The sequence below is a fragment of the Musca autumnalis genome, unplaced genomic scaffold (assembly GCF_047663935.1).
Source record: "Musca autumnalis isolate F117 unplaced genomic scaffold, ASM4766393v1 scaffold_3, whole genome shotgun sequence".
NCBI lineage: Eukaryota > Metazoa > Arthropoda > Insecta > Diptera > Muscidae > Musca > Musca autumnalis.
Genome location: NW_027411866.1, coordinates 93,656,917 through 93,674,474, shown reverse-complemented (window position 1 = coordinate 93,674,474; position 17,558 = coordinate 93,656,917). Strand labels below are relative to the sequence as shown.

Sequence of the window (17,558 nt, the reverse complement as noted above, 5' to 3'; positions counted from 1 at the left end):
ACTTGCACAACATTTTGATAATCAAATGTTTTGTTGCAGCAATTGACCATCTACCTTGTTTATTGTGATACGTGAAAAGTCTTGCAACTTTTGGTTATAGCTCTGTTCCTTTACGTTCAAGAATCTTCAAGTTTTACTACTTTTTACTCGAAAAGCGTTCCTTTACTTCAGACACAACACAATTCATATGGGAGCAGTTTACAACTTTTACTACTTTTGCCGGTTTTACCATTTTCAGAAGTAAAGGAACAGGCCATATATTTTAGGCAAAAACAGGGATGTATATCATGAGTACTTTGATTTCGATGTTGATTTTGCTGAAATCACGAAATGAGATGATTTCATTTTTGTATGCGAAATCATGATAAATTTTCCTTGATTCCGCGCGAAATCACGAAACTCCTTCGAAATCACGAAACGACGCCGAATGTAAACCAAGCATTATTGTACCATGCCCAAAACATATGATCGCCTGCGCCAAAAATGTTACGCTTCGATGTGTGATACCAAAAAATAAGCGGCCTCGGAAAGATCTATTTTGACATTTCGAATATGAACAAAGTGAAAGACGAGCAGAATAGATTGAGTTTTTGGAGGCTTTTAAATTAAATAATAACAAATAATACATACTAACATTTCGGAATCTTAAAAAAGTTTAATTTGGGTATTTACAATTTTATATTGAACATAAAAAAGCAATACTTACATACAGGTAAATAAGGAAAACTGAATATTCTGTAAATCAAACTACAACATTTACGCGGTCATTTAAGTTTTGCTTCGGAAATTTATAAACAGTTCAGTACAGATGCCATTTGCCAAATTTTCAAGGATTCGTGAAGTTAGCAGTGAGGATGATGTATGTATATTAATACTCTTCTTCTAATTTAAGACTACTTTGCTTTTTGAAAAATGCCTTTCTTTTAGCAACATTCGGCTGAAAATTTGATAAGGCCGTCACAAGCCAAGAAGTGGAAGACCAAGTCAGTTGGAGAGAAATCGGCCTATGTTATACTTGAACTAGAAGAACCTCAAAAAATCACTGGAATTGATATTGGAAATGAACATTCAGCCTTCATAGAAGTTCTGGTTGGGAAATCGAGTTCGGCTCCTGAAGATTTTACCGTAAATTTCATCGTTTAGTTGCTTATTATCCGCAAAATAACGATATCAGTTGTATTTTAGGAAATATTAATTACCTGTTCATTTATGACACCAATCGAGAGTAGAAATTCGAACAATCCAAATAGAGTCAGGTGCTTTGGCGAAGATGCATTAGTATCAAGTGCATTGGAAAAAAAGTGGTCCCAAGTTAAAATAATTTGCACACAGCCGTTTAACAAGCACGTTCAATATGGGCTATCATTTATTAAAGTGCATGTGGCAGCAGCTAGCACTGCAAAAACTACTGGGCTGGTCCTCACAGAGAAAATAGAAACCGAAATCGAGAGAAAACCAAGTCCTCTTCAAATTGGAAAATTCAAATTACGAGAGGACTCACCTGATTCCGAAAATGAAGGTGCTTCAAGTTTGTTCAATCGATGGAAGACGAGCAAAGGTGCCAAAGAGCAGTCCACAGCAGCTGCGATACGAAATGCGGCCAATAGCAGCATAAAACATACAGCAGAATTGGTTGAAAAAACAAAAACTAATCGTCCTAGCGTTAACGCAAATATTGAAATCCGAGACAGAAATAGAGATGATCTGTTATTTGGTAAGTCAGATGATACAGATAATTCAGCAAAGGAAGTTCGGCTAGCAAAAGAAATTGAAGCAGAAAAAGAAAGAAGAAAACTTGAAGTAAAAAAGCAGGAGGAATTAAAACAGAAGGAAAAAAGGAAATCAGTAGATGTGAAAGAAAAGCGAACTACAAGCGATAATAAAACTGAGGGTGTAAGCCAAAGGTCAGATCATTCCCCAGGTTTTGGCGGAGGATCTGGTTCAACAACTAAAGAGTCTGCGAAGAAACGATCTAGTTCCCCCAATATTAGACCAGCCAAGAAAATCAAATCTTCGGAAACAAAATACAAACCATTTAATCAACTACTTAAAGGAGTAGTTTTAGTTATTAGTGGTATTCAGAACCCCGAACGAGCGAATTTGAGAACCAAAGCATTAGCTTTAGGTGCAAAGTATAAAGGAGACTGGGACAATACTTGCACTCATTTAATGTATGTCATATTCGATAACAATATCGTAGTTTTACCTAAAGGTGGAGAAATTTCGGCATAAGATGAATTTAGTGGCTGGACTCAGAAAATTATGATATTTTGTCCACAGGTAGGTCTTGAAATGCTGATTACGCCAACATATATATCATGTGGTGGAAGTCCGTATTCCCCGAGTAATAGGCTTCGAATGTTCGGAAAACCATATGATTTTTGACAAAAAAAAAAATTAGATCGACAAAAATTTAATTTTTGAAAACTTTCTGCGGAAAAAGTTTCAAATCCAGCCACTAATTGAACTTGCTCCGAAATTTCTTTAAAAAAAAATTCCAACCAAATTATGTTAATTTGATAAAAGAACCAATTACGGCATCCATATGCCTATGCCAGAACCTGCAAGAATCTACAATTTTTTATTACGATAACAAATGTTCCTTTATGTCGTCGAAAAAAATAGTAAATATTAGTAGATTCTTGCAGTTCTGGAACAGACAGCTTGTTGAAATAAGATTATCGTAGACGTCAATATATATACAATTTCACATTTATGGATTGCAATTGTATGAATTACAATTAATTTTGTATACAATGTATGATCTGAAAAGCGTTCCCTTTAGATACCATACAACTCATATGAGAGCAGTTCACAACTTTTGCTACTATTGCCACTTTTTCCATTTTTAAAAGTAAAGGAACAGACCAATTATTGGCAAAGGTTTGTAAGTGAATTTGCGTCATTAATAGTATATTTTTCCCAATTTTACCGCTGCGATTACTTTATTTCGTACGATGGTGCATAATTACATACAAATGCAATATTTTACTATTTACTCCAGATGTGCTTTTAAGAATACACCAAAATACAACCAAGTGAAGGGTAGTGGTAAAATCGTAACACGTTCCTGGATAGAAAAATGTTACAACTCTAAAAAATACATACCGTGGAGAAGATTTGCTTTAGACAGTGATGAATTAACGAAACCGGAAAGCGACGAGGAGATATTTGACGAAACATTGCAACAATCTAATATAGGTAATGAAAACTAAACCTATTTTATGATAACAATAATAACCACATTTAATAAATAGGTGTAGGCGAAGGTAATAGGAGTGAATCGGAAGAACGAAATGAAACATTGTCACTCTACGACTTAGATGAACCAGCATCAAAACAGCATATTGGAAAGGATACTTCTTCCGGAAGTGATACTGACGACGAAATTAGACGTGTAGAAGAAAGTATGTGTATATGCAAAAGTCTTTGCTTATTTGAATTAAGAGAGGCTAACTTTCGAAACGTCATAAAACCGCGTTGTTTTATTCGCATTCGAAAATACACACCTTTGCAAAATCGGCCTGATGCATCAGTTTTCTAACTGTTGCTTATTGTGTGCGTATTCGGCGTTTCAAATGCGCAACAATGCCGTTTTGGAGTACAATACTTCGCATTAAGATATTTATGTACAAAGCATCGGACTTTCGGAAGTCAGCCAGATTCTTCACTCTAACGTCAATGTATAATTTTGTATATTAGAAGATTTATAACTTTTTCTTTGTTTTAGAAAATAGCAATGTTGCCACCAAAGGCCCAAATGTCATACTATCCACAACTCGAAATATTAAACCCGACGATATTTATGACGAGTCCACTGATGAAGAAGAGTATTTGCAAAATAAGCAGCGCAAGTGCAGCTAATTGAAATGGTTAATAAATGCGTCTAATATTCCGTATAAAAATATAACAATTTTGTTTTATTACAGTATTTTATTAAACTTGCTTTGGTGTCCGTTTAGTTCAAATATAGTAGCTCATTTTTAACACAGTTGCAGTTGATCAATCGAACTAAAACTTTGCACACTTCAGATTTTGATGGCAATACCAGGGCAATCATGAATATTACCCTCGGAATTTTCCGCACGGAAAATAATTTTAAAAAGTGAAATTCCTTTAAAATCAATATTTTAAAATGTTGAAACACTACTAGAATAACTTAATTATGGAATACTTTCCCCGAATCGACAAAAATATTCTCTTTTTGGACATAAATATGGAAATAAAAAATTGTAAAATTGGGGAAAGGAAACAATTCTGCACGGAATTTTTATTCATGATTGCCCTGTACATGAATATGAAGCCAAAACCAATTTGGGCCCATTTTTTCATATAGCCCCATATAGCTGTACCACCCGATTTAGTTCAAATATATTAACTCAGGGCTGGTTCCGAATCGTCAGTTGCTTTGTATGGTCAACTGCAACTGTGTTAAAAATGAGGGTGACTTCCGAATCATCAGTTGCTTTGTATTCGTGCATGAAACTAGGGGTTCTTAAATCGAGTTCCATACTAGAGTAATTTTATGAAATTGCAGTAGTGGGGAACTCGATCTAATAACCCCTAGTTTCATGCACGATTACAAAGAAACTGACGATTCGGAAGTCACCCTTATTTTTAACACAGTTGCAGTTGACCAATCGAACTGAAACTTTGCGCACTTTTCATATTTGGAAGACAGTACATGAATATGGGCCCAACTTTTCCTACAGCCCCCACATAGCGGTACCACCCGATTTCAGGTGTTTTGAGGATTTTATCTTCATTTTTGCTCGAATTAGCTGTCATTTGGCATTTGGGATTTCCAATGATACAGATATTTCTCCACCAAAAATTTTGGTATAACCCCCATATAGTGTTACCATCCGATTTCAATTGTTTTAAGGATTTTATCTTCATTTTTAGCAAGAATTGACTGTAACTTGGCATTTGGAGTTCCCAATGGTACAGAAACTTCCTCACTAAAAATGATGATACCACCCGATTTCAAGTATTATGAAGATTTTATCTTCATTTTGAGGCCGAATTGGCTGTAACTTGGCATTTGGAGTCCCCAATGGTACAGCAACTTCTCCACCAAAAACTGTTGACATAGGTCCAGGTTTTGATATAGCCCCCATATAGTGGTACCACCCGATTTCAAGTATTATGAAGATTTTATCTCCATTTTTAGCCCAAATTGGCTGTAAATTGGCATTTGGAGTTACCATTTGTACAGAAACTCCTCCACCAAAAATTATGGACATGGGTCAGATTTTGGTGTAGCCCCCATATAACGGTACCACTCGATTTCAGGCAATTTAAAGTTTTTATCTACATTTTCGGCCTAAATTGACTGTAATTTGGTAATAGACTTCTCAGTGGTAAAAAAGTTTAAAATAATTTAAAAAATTAAGTTTCAGTTTTTTATTTATAAATGCACTTAAAACTAGAAAATAATTTGTCGCTTAGCATCATATAGTTCCTCATGATGGAATCTCTCAAATAAAATGCTTGCATTTAAATTAAAAATGGTGGCAAAATTAAACGGCAAGCGTTTTATTTGAGAGATTCCATCATGAGGAAGAATATACTTATTGAGGCTAAGCGACAAATTATTTTCTATTTTTAAGTGCATTTTATAAATAAAACATTGAAACTTACTTTTCTTAATTACTTTTTATTTCATTCGTTTCGACGTCATTAACACAACCCCATTCGGACGACAGTGTGGTCAACCTGTTAGAGCAAAGATCATTTTTAATGATTTTTATTAATTTTCTCATTTAGAGTTAAACTTGATGATGATGGCTTCTATGTCCTCGAACTTTTGGTTTTTCAAATGCTAATGTGTTTTTATACAATAACGTATATTTGGCCATTGAATTGTATTTTTCATGACAACCGCTTTTTTTGCGCTGCCTTTGAAGTTATGAGTTTGGCTTTGAACGCTAACACGCCGTGACAACATTTTTTCATACATATGTATGTTTTCAAGGACGTGCCGGTTAGAGCGAAGATCATTTTTAATGATTTTTATTAATTTTCTCGTTTAGAGTTAAGTTTGATGATCGAAATTTTGTTTGCAAGTGAAAAAGGAAAGCCAAGGACTCGAACCCACACAGCCACCAAATTATGTGACTAGTTTCGCTGTTAGTTTGGCAGCTCTTCAGACATATCGACTGTTGACTGGGTTCTCTGTGTGGTTCAAATCCCAGCCGGGCTCAGCTTGTTTTTTATTTATAATTATTATTTTTTTTTTTTGAAATTTGCCTGTTAGAGCGAAGATCATTTTTAATGATTTTTATTAATTTTCTCGTTTGGAGGTAAGCTTGATGATCGAAAGTTTTTTGGAAGTGAAAAAGAAAAGCCACCAAGTTATGTGACTGGTTTAATAAAAGCGGATACAGATAGTATATCAACCGACAAGGTCAATATATTGGGGAGTTTTCTGAACGAAAAATTCCTCCTGAATGTTGTCTTTCTGTCGTTTCAACTTAAGGGAGAAAGTAAAATACTCAAATTTTCCGTTCAGAACATGATCCAAATAGAAGGTCATGCAAAAAGATAAGCTGATACCTCCATTTCCTGTTAAAATATATTGTCGTAGTTTGAAATTGAACAAAACAATGTTTAAATTCTTTTGAAATATCGCGAATAAAACATTTATCTACAATTATCTTTGTGTTTTGTGGCGTTTATTGTTGTGTGATAAAAAAGAAATCAAAAATAAACATTTTTAGTAATAACAAAATCAAGGCGAAATAATTTTTATTCACAACAACAACAACTTTTGACAACAAATGAAGGTACAGAGTTGTATTTTTTGGTGAATTTGTCGATTGGATGACCTTCTTTATTGGGCCATGGTTCAGAATAACCACCATTAAATATTTCCTTTTACATTGCTTCCGTTTATGTCTACACAGCGCGAACGCTCCAAATCGAGTTTAATTTGGAAGCTTCGGCTGACTTCCAAAACGTTTTTTCAGTTATTGGTGGTTCATTTTTAAAGTATTTTGAAATGCACTCCGTTGCAAAATCTACCTAATGCATCAGTTTTCTACCTGATGATTATTTTGTGTGCATTTTTCATTTTAAATGCGCAACAGTGACGTTTTGGAGTGTAATAATTCGCATTAATTCTGTATCACTGCGATATGGATTAGCATGCTTGAGACAAAGCAACTGACTTTCGGAATTCAGCCTTCTTCTTTTTGTCACCGCACATTGGTGTACCACTCGATCACAGTTTCGATTATATTGTTACCCTGCGTTTACAAATTACAGGACATTTGAGTTCATGTATTGATTGTCAAAAACCCAAAACTTTCCTGTGTGACGTAGGCGTCCAGACAACTTCAAAAACAGTTGTAAAATTATGAATGAAATTCATCGATTGCTTTTCGTTTTCCGCTCACATATTTTGTTTTTGTACATATTATTTTGTTTTCAGCACATTTGAATTATCATCTCACTTCTTTTTCACAAAAATGTCAAAAATTTGTCGACCCGACTGTCTGTGAAAAAATGATGGACAGCTGGGAGACAAACGACAAATGTATGTATGTGTTAGTAAACCAGAGTTGTATTTGAAGACAAACTGTCTGGTGTAAACGCCTAGTAACGAATGTAACTGATAGGTTTAAGTTAATTTAGTTTAATTTCCGTTAATTTAAAAATTTGAAGTGTAACGTAAAGTTTTATTACGCAGTTACTTTATGTAAGCAACAACAACTACCATGTAGAATTCTCTTCATCATTCTAGTTCTTACTTTTCCTTTCATTAATGTGCCTTTGTTTCCATTTGTTTTGCCATAATCATTCAATTATCGCCTAGTTTGCCATTTCTTGTATTTGTTGTACTTTCTTGTATAATAGTCCATTACGTCATGTCTGTCTTCTGTGTTTGTATCCCGTATATGTGTGTTGTTGTTGTTCGTTTGGTGCGAGTGTGCGTCTGTGTGTTTGTTGTTAGATGGCTTCTCGAGGTTGCCAGATGCATGCCCTAGATACTTCCAAACGATAAATGTCGGGATATAAATATCAGATGACGGGTAAACAGTGATCAGTTATGAATTTTATCGCGAAGTGTAAACATCGACTAGTAAAGAAGTAAAAGCTCTGTTTTACCACTTTTTACTCGAAAAGCGTTCCTTTACTTCAGACACCATACAATTCATATGGGAGCATGGTTCAATTATTATAAGGTTGGGCAGGTTCACAAAATTTCGAAAAAACAACTCTGAAGGTGGTTTGCTTAAAACTTCAAATACTAATAACAAATGCAACAAGTTTTGTTCATTTGAAATATTGTCAACGTACGTATTGTTTACATTTATTTTAAATATTATTTGTATTACTTGAATTAGACATTTGTGCAAAAGTGATACTTTGCGCATTGGCCGTACCTGCGGTGCCGTCAGAATTAACTGCCGAGGATGTCCGTACTGGTCTGTTGAAATCACTACAAATTTTAAGCATCCCAAGGTTATTCCACTCGGAAGAGCATGATTTGAGAGCCATTGGTTGTTAAAATACAAACCGATACTGATTTTCCTTAAATTAAATGTTTACATGAAATAAAACGCAATATTTAAGAAAGAGCTTTATAATTTGGTACATAAGTTTCTATTACTCCAAGAATGTTTGGTATTGAAAAATTGAGTATATCAGGCTACGTTTTGATATAGCCCCCATATGAGCCATGTACCATGTATGGGAGCAGTTTACAACTTTTGCCGGTTTTACCATTTTTAAAGCATTGTAGAAACGTAATCTAAAACGAACCCTGTTTTATTTGGAAAAATCGTATCGGGGAATAAAACAACGTCTACACGGATGTCGCTGCCGCTCATATTTTTTATTTTTGTTTACATTTTTGTTGATCTCAGTTTCACACAGCAACATATGGATGATGGTGTGACGTCATTGACATGACCATCCATATGTTCGCATGTGTGTGTGTTATTTTGTTTTGAGTCGTTCTCTTAATTGATCATTGAGCCTTTGTTATGTTTTTTGTTAACCGCAGTCCTTTTCTCCTCATATTCTACTGCATTGATTGTCACTCAAACAGGTTTTTTGTTGGAACAAAACCGTTAGAAATTTGCAATGCAGTAGAATTTTGTGGTTTATTATTGTCGCCCTTTTTTAATAAATTTAGTTCGAGAGGGATAAAGACTGCGGTAAGTTGTGTGGCTCTGTTTAATTTTCTTTATTAGTTTTTAATTTCAGTTATTTTTATTAGAAATAAACGCTCTTTACGCTACGTGCGCTACTAAATATCCACATATACACATACATATAAATTTATGAAGGTGTTTTTATTTGGTTGGTGGGAATTAGTGGCTCACAGGGAGTTGTTAAATTCGCTATCCCTCCCAGGAGAAACTCAAGTCGCAGCCAGCGACAAACTTTATTTCGCATTTCTTGTTGCGATTGCTAACAATTTTGGACAAATCTTATTTGGATTTGCTAAAAATTTTTGAAAAAAAAATTATTGGAGAAATTGCTGTCAATTTATGTTTTATTGCCGTGTTGGAATTTTGTGTTGACCGTCGGAAAATTGTTTGCTGTTTCGAGAAAGAATTGCTGTTTCAAGAAACAAGTGTGCCGTTTTGCAATTTTGTGGCCCTTTTGGATTTTAAAGTTTGTTGTGCTGAAACTAAAAATAATTGTGTGGCCCTTCTGGTATAATTGCTGGATTTTTTGAGTGCTGAAAATTAAACTTGGAGCTATTTGTGTGAATTTTGCTGCCATTTTGAAAAATTGTTTGCCGCCATAGAACTTGGAGAATTTTTGTGGACAATTTTGGCGACATTTTTATTTATTGGATTTGTGCTGCCATTTTAATACCTGCTGTGGATTGTTGTGTGCTGTAAACATGATGCCGAGATCGCCACCAAATACAACAAAAACAAATGCTAGTGGTACTAAAAGTGTTTCAGTTGGTGCCTCCACTTCTGCCGGAGGGTCAAATGTGCCTGCCACCGCTGGAACTTCTAGTACACCAATTACCTTTGCCGCAACAACAACAACAGGTGTTCTAACGCAGCCGATTGCAACAGCAACAATGCAAAGTGTTTCCCAACTTGAGATGTAAAGTCTGAGGAAACAAATTGACGTGTTGCAGTTACAACTGGCGAATTCTCAGCGCGCACTGAAAGCTGCATCAACATCAAGTTCAACACAAGTGGTTACTGGTAACATTTTGAGTGAGTATGGTGGTGGTTCCTGCAGTGTCCAGTCTGAAGAAGACATAAATCGCCAAAGTGTCACACCACAATCTTACGTAACCAGTGATCAGCCTACAGTCTCCCGTCATAGTCAGCCGCCGCCTCTGCAACCTGCTCCGTCGTCCGTTGCCCAACCGTCGCTGCCAACTTCTCTGCCTGCATCTCAGTCGCCCTTGACGCAGCAGTTTAATGCAGTTCAACAGCCGCCATATTATAACAACTTTTTGATGCCGCCATTGCAAAAAAAGTTGTATGACTTGCCGAATTTTAGTGGTGTCCCTGAAGACTGGCCAATGTTCTCAACAGCGTTTGAACATTCAACGGCAGCGTACCAATATAATAATTTTGAAAATTGTTTGCGACTGCAGAAAGCGTTGAAGTGTGATGCTAGGGAATGTGTGAAGTCGTTGCTCATACATCCAGACAATGTGAACACTGTGATGGAGCAACTGAAATTCCAATATGGCCGACCTGAGTTGTTAATACGAGGGCAGTTGAAGCAGGTGAGGGAAATTCCGTCCATTAGTGAAAATGCTGTGGAGAAGTTGGTGCCATTTGCAATAAAAGTTCAGAATCTTGCCTCCTTTTTGGAAACAGCAAATGGCCATCAACATTTATCAAACCCTACACTAATGGATGAGTTAATTCAAAAGTTGCCCATGAGTAAGAGGTTGGAATGGGCTCAGTACTCGTCGAATTTGGAATCGTGGCCTACAGTTTTGGATTTTAACAATTGGTTGAAAGGTGTTGCCATGTTGATTCGAAGTGTCCAGCTTACAACAAGTCGTCCAACAGGTGAAACCAAGAAAAAAGTAGTTCTATATGCATCTGATGAGCAAGATAAAGAAGAAGAGTGCCGATTATGCCGAGGACAACACAATTTGTTTTATTGCAAGAAATTTCATTCCATGTCAGTGCCGAATAGATGGAATGAAGTGAAGAAGTTGAGGTTATGTTTTTCTTGCCTTGGTAGTGGACATTCTACTAGAAATTGCCGCCGTAGAAAAGAATGTCATGTAAATGGTTGCCAAAGAAAACATAACAAATTGCTGCATGACAAATCAAAAGATGTTGGTGAAAATAATTCACATAGTGTTGCTGCCCGGAATGATCAAGATGCCGAACCAGTGTTGAGTTGTGTTTCCAGTATTTGTGAAAAATCAAACTTGTTGTTCCGAGTGCTGGCTGTGAAACTTTATGGTCCAAACTGTGTTGTTGAAACGTTTGCCTTCTTGGATGAAGGTTCGTCGGTGACAATGATAGACAGTTCCTTGGTGAGGCAACTTGGACTTAGTGGTCGTCAAAGCAAGTTGAATTTAAGCTGGTATGGTGGTAAGTCGTCTCAAGAAAGTGCAATGGTGGTTGATCTTCATGTGAGTGGAACTTCTAAGAAAAGGAAGTATGCTTTGAAAAATGTGTATGGTGTTCCAAATTTGAAATTGCCCACTCAAAGTTTCAACATGAAGTCAAATAAGCATTATGAAGTGCCAGTGCAGCCATACAACAATGTGACGCCTAAGTTGCTCATCGGACTTGATCATTGTCATTTGGGGTTGCCAGATGAAGTTGTGCCATTGGAAGAAGGTGGCCCTTATGCAGCAAATACACCCCTAGGATGGGTAGTTTTTGGTCAGGTGTGTGGAAGACAGCCTACATCCCACACATGTTTGCTGACAGCTCAGCCAGAGCAAAATTTATATGATTTGGTGTCAAGTTACTTCGAAACAGAAAATTTTGGTGTGAAGGCCCTGCCGACAATAGAGGGTAAGGATGATGTTCGTGCTAGACAGTTGCTCAAGAATTCTACGATAAAGGTTGCCGGAAGATTTCAATCCAGACTACTATGGCGTGATGAAAAGGTAGTCCTGCCGGATAGCTATTCCATGGCCTTTAATCGACTTGCTGGAATTGAGCGGAAAATGAAGAAGAATCCTGAGTTTGGTGCCGGCTACAAAAGAATCATTCAAGATTATGTCAACAAAGGGTATGTACGAAAGTTAACATCATCCGAAATATCTATTTGTAGCCCGAGAACTTGGTATCTGCCACATTTTGGTGTGTTGAATCCCCTGAAGCCTGGGAAACTTCGCCTCGTGTTTGATGCTGCCGCCAAAGTCGAAGGAGTTTCTCTAAATTCAAAAGTATTGAAGGGTCCTCAACAATATAGACCATTGCCTGCCGTCTTGTTTAATTTTCGAATGGGAAAAGTTGCTGTTTGTGCAGATATCAAAGAGATGTTTCACCAAATTATTATTGCCGAAGACGATAGGTGTTCTCAAAGATTTCTTTGGCGTGAAAATGAATGTTGCCCCCCAGATGTTTATGAGATGACTGTGATGACGTTTGGAGCCGCTTGCTCGCCATGTATTGCCCAATATGTAAAAGAGACCAATGCCCTAGAATTTCGTGAACGTTACCCCAGAGCAGTAAAGGCAATTATCGACAACCATTATGTGGATGATTTTGTCGACAGCTTTGAAACTGCAGAGAAAGCCATAGAGATATCAATGCAAGTACGTGAAATACACAAATCAGCTGGTTTCGAGTTGCGCAATTTCACATCGAATTCAAAAGAGGTTGTCGTGGCTCTGGAGAGTAATTTGGGAAGAAATGTGAACTTCTGTGATGATTTAGCCGATGTTCAGTTTTCCACATGTATTGGAATCCTGGTGACGACGCATTTAAGTTTGAGCTGAAATTCCATCGAGTAGAACCAGACATCATCAGTGGAGAAAGGTGTCCGACAAAGAGAGAATTATTGAGTGTTGTCATGTCGGTATACGATCCCTTGGGCTTATTAAGTCACTTCATGGTAACTGCTAAATTGTTATTGAGGGAAGTCTGGAGATATGATATTCGGTGGGACGAAGATATCCCAAATGAACTGTTTGACATATGGAATAATTGGCGTGATGAGTTGAAGAATGTGGCCCAAGTGAGTGTTCCTAGACACTACTTTGGAATTGGATTGCCTGAAACAGTCGAGTTGCACATTTTCGTCGATGCCAGCGAAGACGCATTTAGTGCCGTGTCGTATTGGAGGTCGATAAAGTCAGATGGTGAGATTGAAGTCTCGTTTATTACCTCAAAAACCAAATGTGCTCCGTTGAAATCAATGACCATTCCCAGACTTGAGATACAAGCTGCCGTATTGGGAACTCGTTTGCTGTGCACCATCGAGAAGGAACATTCGGTCAAGGTTTCCCGACGAATTTGCTGGAGCGATTCTTCAACTGTCATCAACTGGATAAATTCTGACAACAGAAGGTATAAGCCGTTTGTCGCCCATAGAATCACAGAGATTTTGGATTCCACACGTCCTACTGATTGGAAATGGTTGCCCACAAATTTGAATGTTGCCGATGAAACAACAAGAGCCAAAAGAAATATGGATTTCTCTTTTAAATCTCGCTGGTACCAAGGTCCACAATTTTTGCATCAGCCGGAGGATGATTGGTCCGAAATGATTTCAACCTCCAATTATGAGCCGCCTGAAGAAGAGCTTCGTTCAAAATTTGTTTTAACGGTCAGTACATATGTTGTTATTGATTTTAATCGTTTCTCTTCTTTTCTCAGGATAAAACGTACAATGGGTTATGTCCTGAGATTTGTCGAACGTTATTTGAAGAAAAAAATTGGAGAGGTTGAAAGTTGTCTAACAGTCATCGAATTGAAGGATGCCGAAACTGTTCTTTGCCGCCTATCTCAACGTGAAAGTTTCGCCTTCGAATTAGATGTTTTAAAGTCTGGTGGTTCCATCCCAAAAAGCAATGAGTTGTACACCCTGTCGCCCTATATTGATGAAAATAATTTGATGCGAGTATATGGACGTATTGATGCCGCCAGTTGTTTGCCTATTGAAACCAAACGTCCCATTATACTTTCGCCAAAGCATCGCCTAGCCGAACTTATTGTTGTCCACGAGCATAAACTTATGAAGCACCAAAATTTTGAAGCCACTATTGCCGCCATAAGAAGTCGTTATTGGATTCCTCGACTTCGAAAACTATTAAAAAGCTGTATCTCCAAATGTAATGTCTGCAAGTTACGCAGTGTCTCTCCAACGCCGCCATTTATGGGTTCCCTGCCTAGCGACAGATTAACTCCAAATGTCCGTCCATTTGCCTATACCGGGTTAGATTATTTTGGCCCAATTACCATCACCATTGGTCGACGTCATGAAAAACGATGGGGGGCTCTATTTACATGTTTGACGATAAGAGCCATACATTTGGAGATTGCCTTTGATCTGTCAACCGATGCCTGCATTTTAGCTATACGCAATTTTATAAATCGCAGAGGAACCCCCATAAGAATACGGAGTGACAATGGCAAGAATTTTGTTGGAGCAGACCAAGAAGCCAAGAGATTTGAAGACGTTTTCGATGTGGTCCGAGTGAAGGATGAGTTGTCTACAAAGGGCATTGACTGGCAGTTCAATTGCCCATATAATCCATCAGAAGGAGGCATTTGGGAACGGATGGTTCAATGTGTCAAAAAGGTATTGCGTGTAACGTTGAAGGAAGTCGCCCCCAGAGAGCACACGTTACATAGTTTTCTCATTGAAGCGGAAAATATAGTCAATTCACGCCCTTTAACCCATCTGCCTGTTGGTCCCGATGAAGAAGAACCATTAACGCCGAATCATTTTTTGTTGGGCCATCCAAATATGCCAGAAACTCCAGCCGGAACAATTGTCGACAAACCAGCTGTGTTGAAGAAACAGTGGCGTATCTCACGACAGCTTCGTGACCACTTTTGGAAAAGGTGGATCGCCGAATATTTGCCCACACTGACAAGAAGAGCTAAATGGTGCCAGTACACAAAGCCCGTATCCCCTGGTGACTTGGTTTTAATTTGTGATCCTGATGTCTCTCGTCGTGAATGGAGAAAAGGTCCAGTGCAAGAGGTGTACCTAGGCAAAGATGGTGTAGTCCGACAAGCTGACATTGCCACATCGACTGGAGTCTTGAAGCGCCCCGTCTCAAAACTTGCCGTCTTAGATATTGAATTGTGAATCGGGTCGATTCACGGGGGCGGGGATGTCGCTGCCGCTCATATTTTTTATTTTTGTTTACATTTTTGTTGATCTCAGTTTCACACAGCAACATATGGATGATGGTGTGACGTCATTGACATGACCATCCATATGTTCGCATGTGTGTGTGTTTCTATGTTTTTGATATTATTTTGTTTTGAGCAGAGTACGTAAAAATACTTTAAATAAAATTTCCAATCGTTTCGTTTCGTATTTTCCATAGGAACAATACAAAACGAAACATAACCCTCGTTGGCCGAGCTCGCTGTTTAGTTTCGTTTTGTTTACATTCGTGAGTACAAACAAAACGAAAAGCGAAAAGTACTCAACTCCACAACAACAGATAGAAAACTAAATAGTACTTAACACATGTGAATAAATCAAAAACGTTTGGTGGTTGATAAAATTCACTGTGGTATGCTGATGCTAACTTATAGGGTTGTTAAGCAATCACATGTGTGTGTGTGTCTGAGTGTGTCGTTGACCATAACGCACGGCAAACGTTTCCCAAAAATACTTGTCGTTTCGGTGGTGAATGAAACAACTCGGCAAAGCATAGCCGAAGTTACATTTCACCAATCGTACGGTTTCCATCTTTTTACGTTGAAAAGTTTGTGTTTTTGTTGTGAGAATGAAACGATTCAGAGAAGCTGAAAAGTTTGTGGCTTTGTGTGATTGGTACGGGAATCGTTTTGCTTCTTTCCGTTCATTGGTTTTGAGTCGTTCTCTTAATTGATCATTGAGCCTTTGTTATGTTTTTTGTTAACCGCAGTAGTTTTCTCCTCATATTCTACTGCATTGATTGTCACTCAAACAGGTTTTTTGTTGGAACAAAACCGTTAGAAATTTGCAATGCAGTAGAATTTTGTGGATTATTATTGTCGCCCTTTTTTAATAAATTTAGTTCGTGAGGGATAAAGACTGCGGTAAGTTGTGTGGCTCTGTTTAATTTTCTTTATTAGTTTTTAATTTTATTTGTTTTTATTAGAAATAAACGCTCTTTACGCTACGTGCGCTACTAAATATCCACATATACACATACATATAAATTTATGAAGGTGTTTTTATTTGGTTGGTGGGAATTGGTGGCTCACAGGGAGTTGTTAAATTCGCTATCCCTCCCAGGAGAAACTCAAGTCGCAGCCAGCGACAACGGAGATTAGTTAAACCTAATTCCGTAACAATATCATTATCGAGTTTACGCAGTGTGTGGAATTTTGGTTCGTTCGTCTACTTTAATTAAGTAGTAATTTAAAGCCTGGGTACATATCCGCCTCGTTGTCTGGCTTCCTTGCATGCTTCATTTCTGACATAATAAAAATAAATGAATAAAGAAGAAAAGGGCAACCTAGTTCGAAATTGGTTCCGTCTTCTGTAAGGCCTGCGTACATAAGCTTCCTCGCCTGCTTAGGCCGCCATCAGACCATCTGCTTTTTCACATGTATGACATCAGCTGTTCTGTATATTAGTATACCCAAAGTGACAACATACATATGAAAAAGCAGATGGTCTGATGGCGGCCTTACCTTGCTTGCTTCTGATAAAAGAATAAAAAAGAAAAGGGCAACCCAGTCCGAAATTTGATCGGCCTTCTTTATTCTTTTATTTTTATTATGTCAGAAATGATGTAGGAAAGCAAGGCAACCAGGCGAGGCAGCTTATGTACGCAGGCCTTTATTCTTTTATTTTTATTATGTCAGAAATTAAGCAAGGCAAGGAAGCCAGGCAACGAGGCTGCTTATGTACCCAGGCCCTTAAGGGCTGAGTACATAAGCTGCCTGGCCTGCTCGCCTTGCTTGCTTCTGATAATAGAATAAAAAAGAAAAAGCCAACCTAGTAGTACTTATTTATTTATAAATCCGGCATAAATCCTCGTATACAACTCTGTTTTTTGCAATATGGTGCTAGAAAGTCCCAATTTACATTAGGCAAGTTTACTTGCGGCAAGTCCCTGTTTGTAGGAGAGAAACGTAAGGGGAATGGAAAAAAATTGCTCATACCGGCAATTTTCAGGCAATTCCTTTTATATTTTTTGTATTTGACACTACTTTCATTGTATGGAAAACAAAACATGTCGGAACAGAATTGCCTTTTATAAACGCAAGAGGCAAGTTTAAAAAGAAACAAGAAAAATTGCCGCAAGTAAACTCGCCTAATGTTAATCGGGACAAAATACAAAAAGTAGCAAGCTGGCACAAGAAATAAATGGTCTGTTCCTTTACTTTTGAAAATAGTAAAACCGACAGTAGTAGTAAAAGTTGTAAACTGCTCCCATATGAATTGTACGGTGTCTAAAGTAAAGG

General features: G+C 37.5%; 3 protein-coding genes across 4 annotated transcripts; all 3 read left to right on the top strand.

Moving 5' to 3' along the window:
• Window positions 1-298: 298 nt before the first annotated feature.
• On the top strand, window positions 299-3,910 carry LOC141396990 (DNA repair protein XRCC1-like). Of its 2 annotated transcripts, none has more exons than XM_073972738.1 (7): window positions 299-712; window positions 774-859; window positions 928-1,125; window positions 1,186-2,171; window positions 3,005-3,201; window positions 3,258-3,407; window positions 3,731-3,910. In XM_073972738.1, exons 2-7 carry the CDS (start codon window positions 809-811, stop codon window positions 3,862-3,864), a joined length of 1,716 nt encoding a protein of 571 aa, XP_073828839.1. In that variant the 5' UTR covers window positions 299-712; window positions 774-808; the 3' UTR covers window positions 3,865-3,910. The 2 variants fall into 2 exon arrangements, with proteins under 2 accessions (XP_073828839.1, XP_073828840.1); XM_073972739.1 differs by having other exon boundaries at window positions 535-712; window positions 799-859.
• A 5,955-nt stretch (window positions 3,911-9,865) lies between these two features.
• On the top strand, window positions 9,866-12,913 carry LOC141398254 (uncharacterized). Its single transcript, XM_073975530.1, has 2 exons — window positions 9,866-10,063; window positions 10,115-12,913. Exons 1-2 carry the CDS (start codon window positions 9,866-9,868, stop codon window positions 12,911-12,913), a joined length of 2,997 nt encoding a protein of 998 aa, XP_073831631.1.
• Window positions 12,914-12,987: 74 nt separating this feature from the next.
• LOC141398253 (uncharacterized) lies at window positions 12,988-15,234 on the top strand. Its single transcript, XM_073975529.1, has one exon. It carries the CDS (start codon window positions 12,988-12,990, stop codon window positions 15,232-15,234), a length of 2,247 nt encoding a protein of 748 aa, XP_073831630.1.
• The last annotated feature ends 2,324 nt before the right edge of the window (window positions 15,235-17,558 follow it).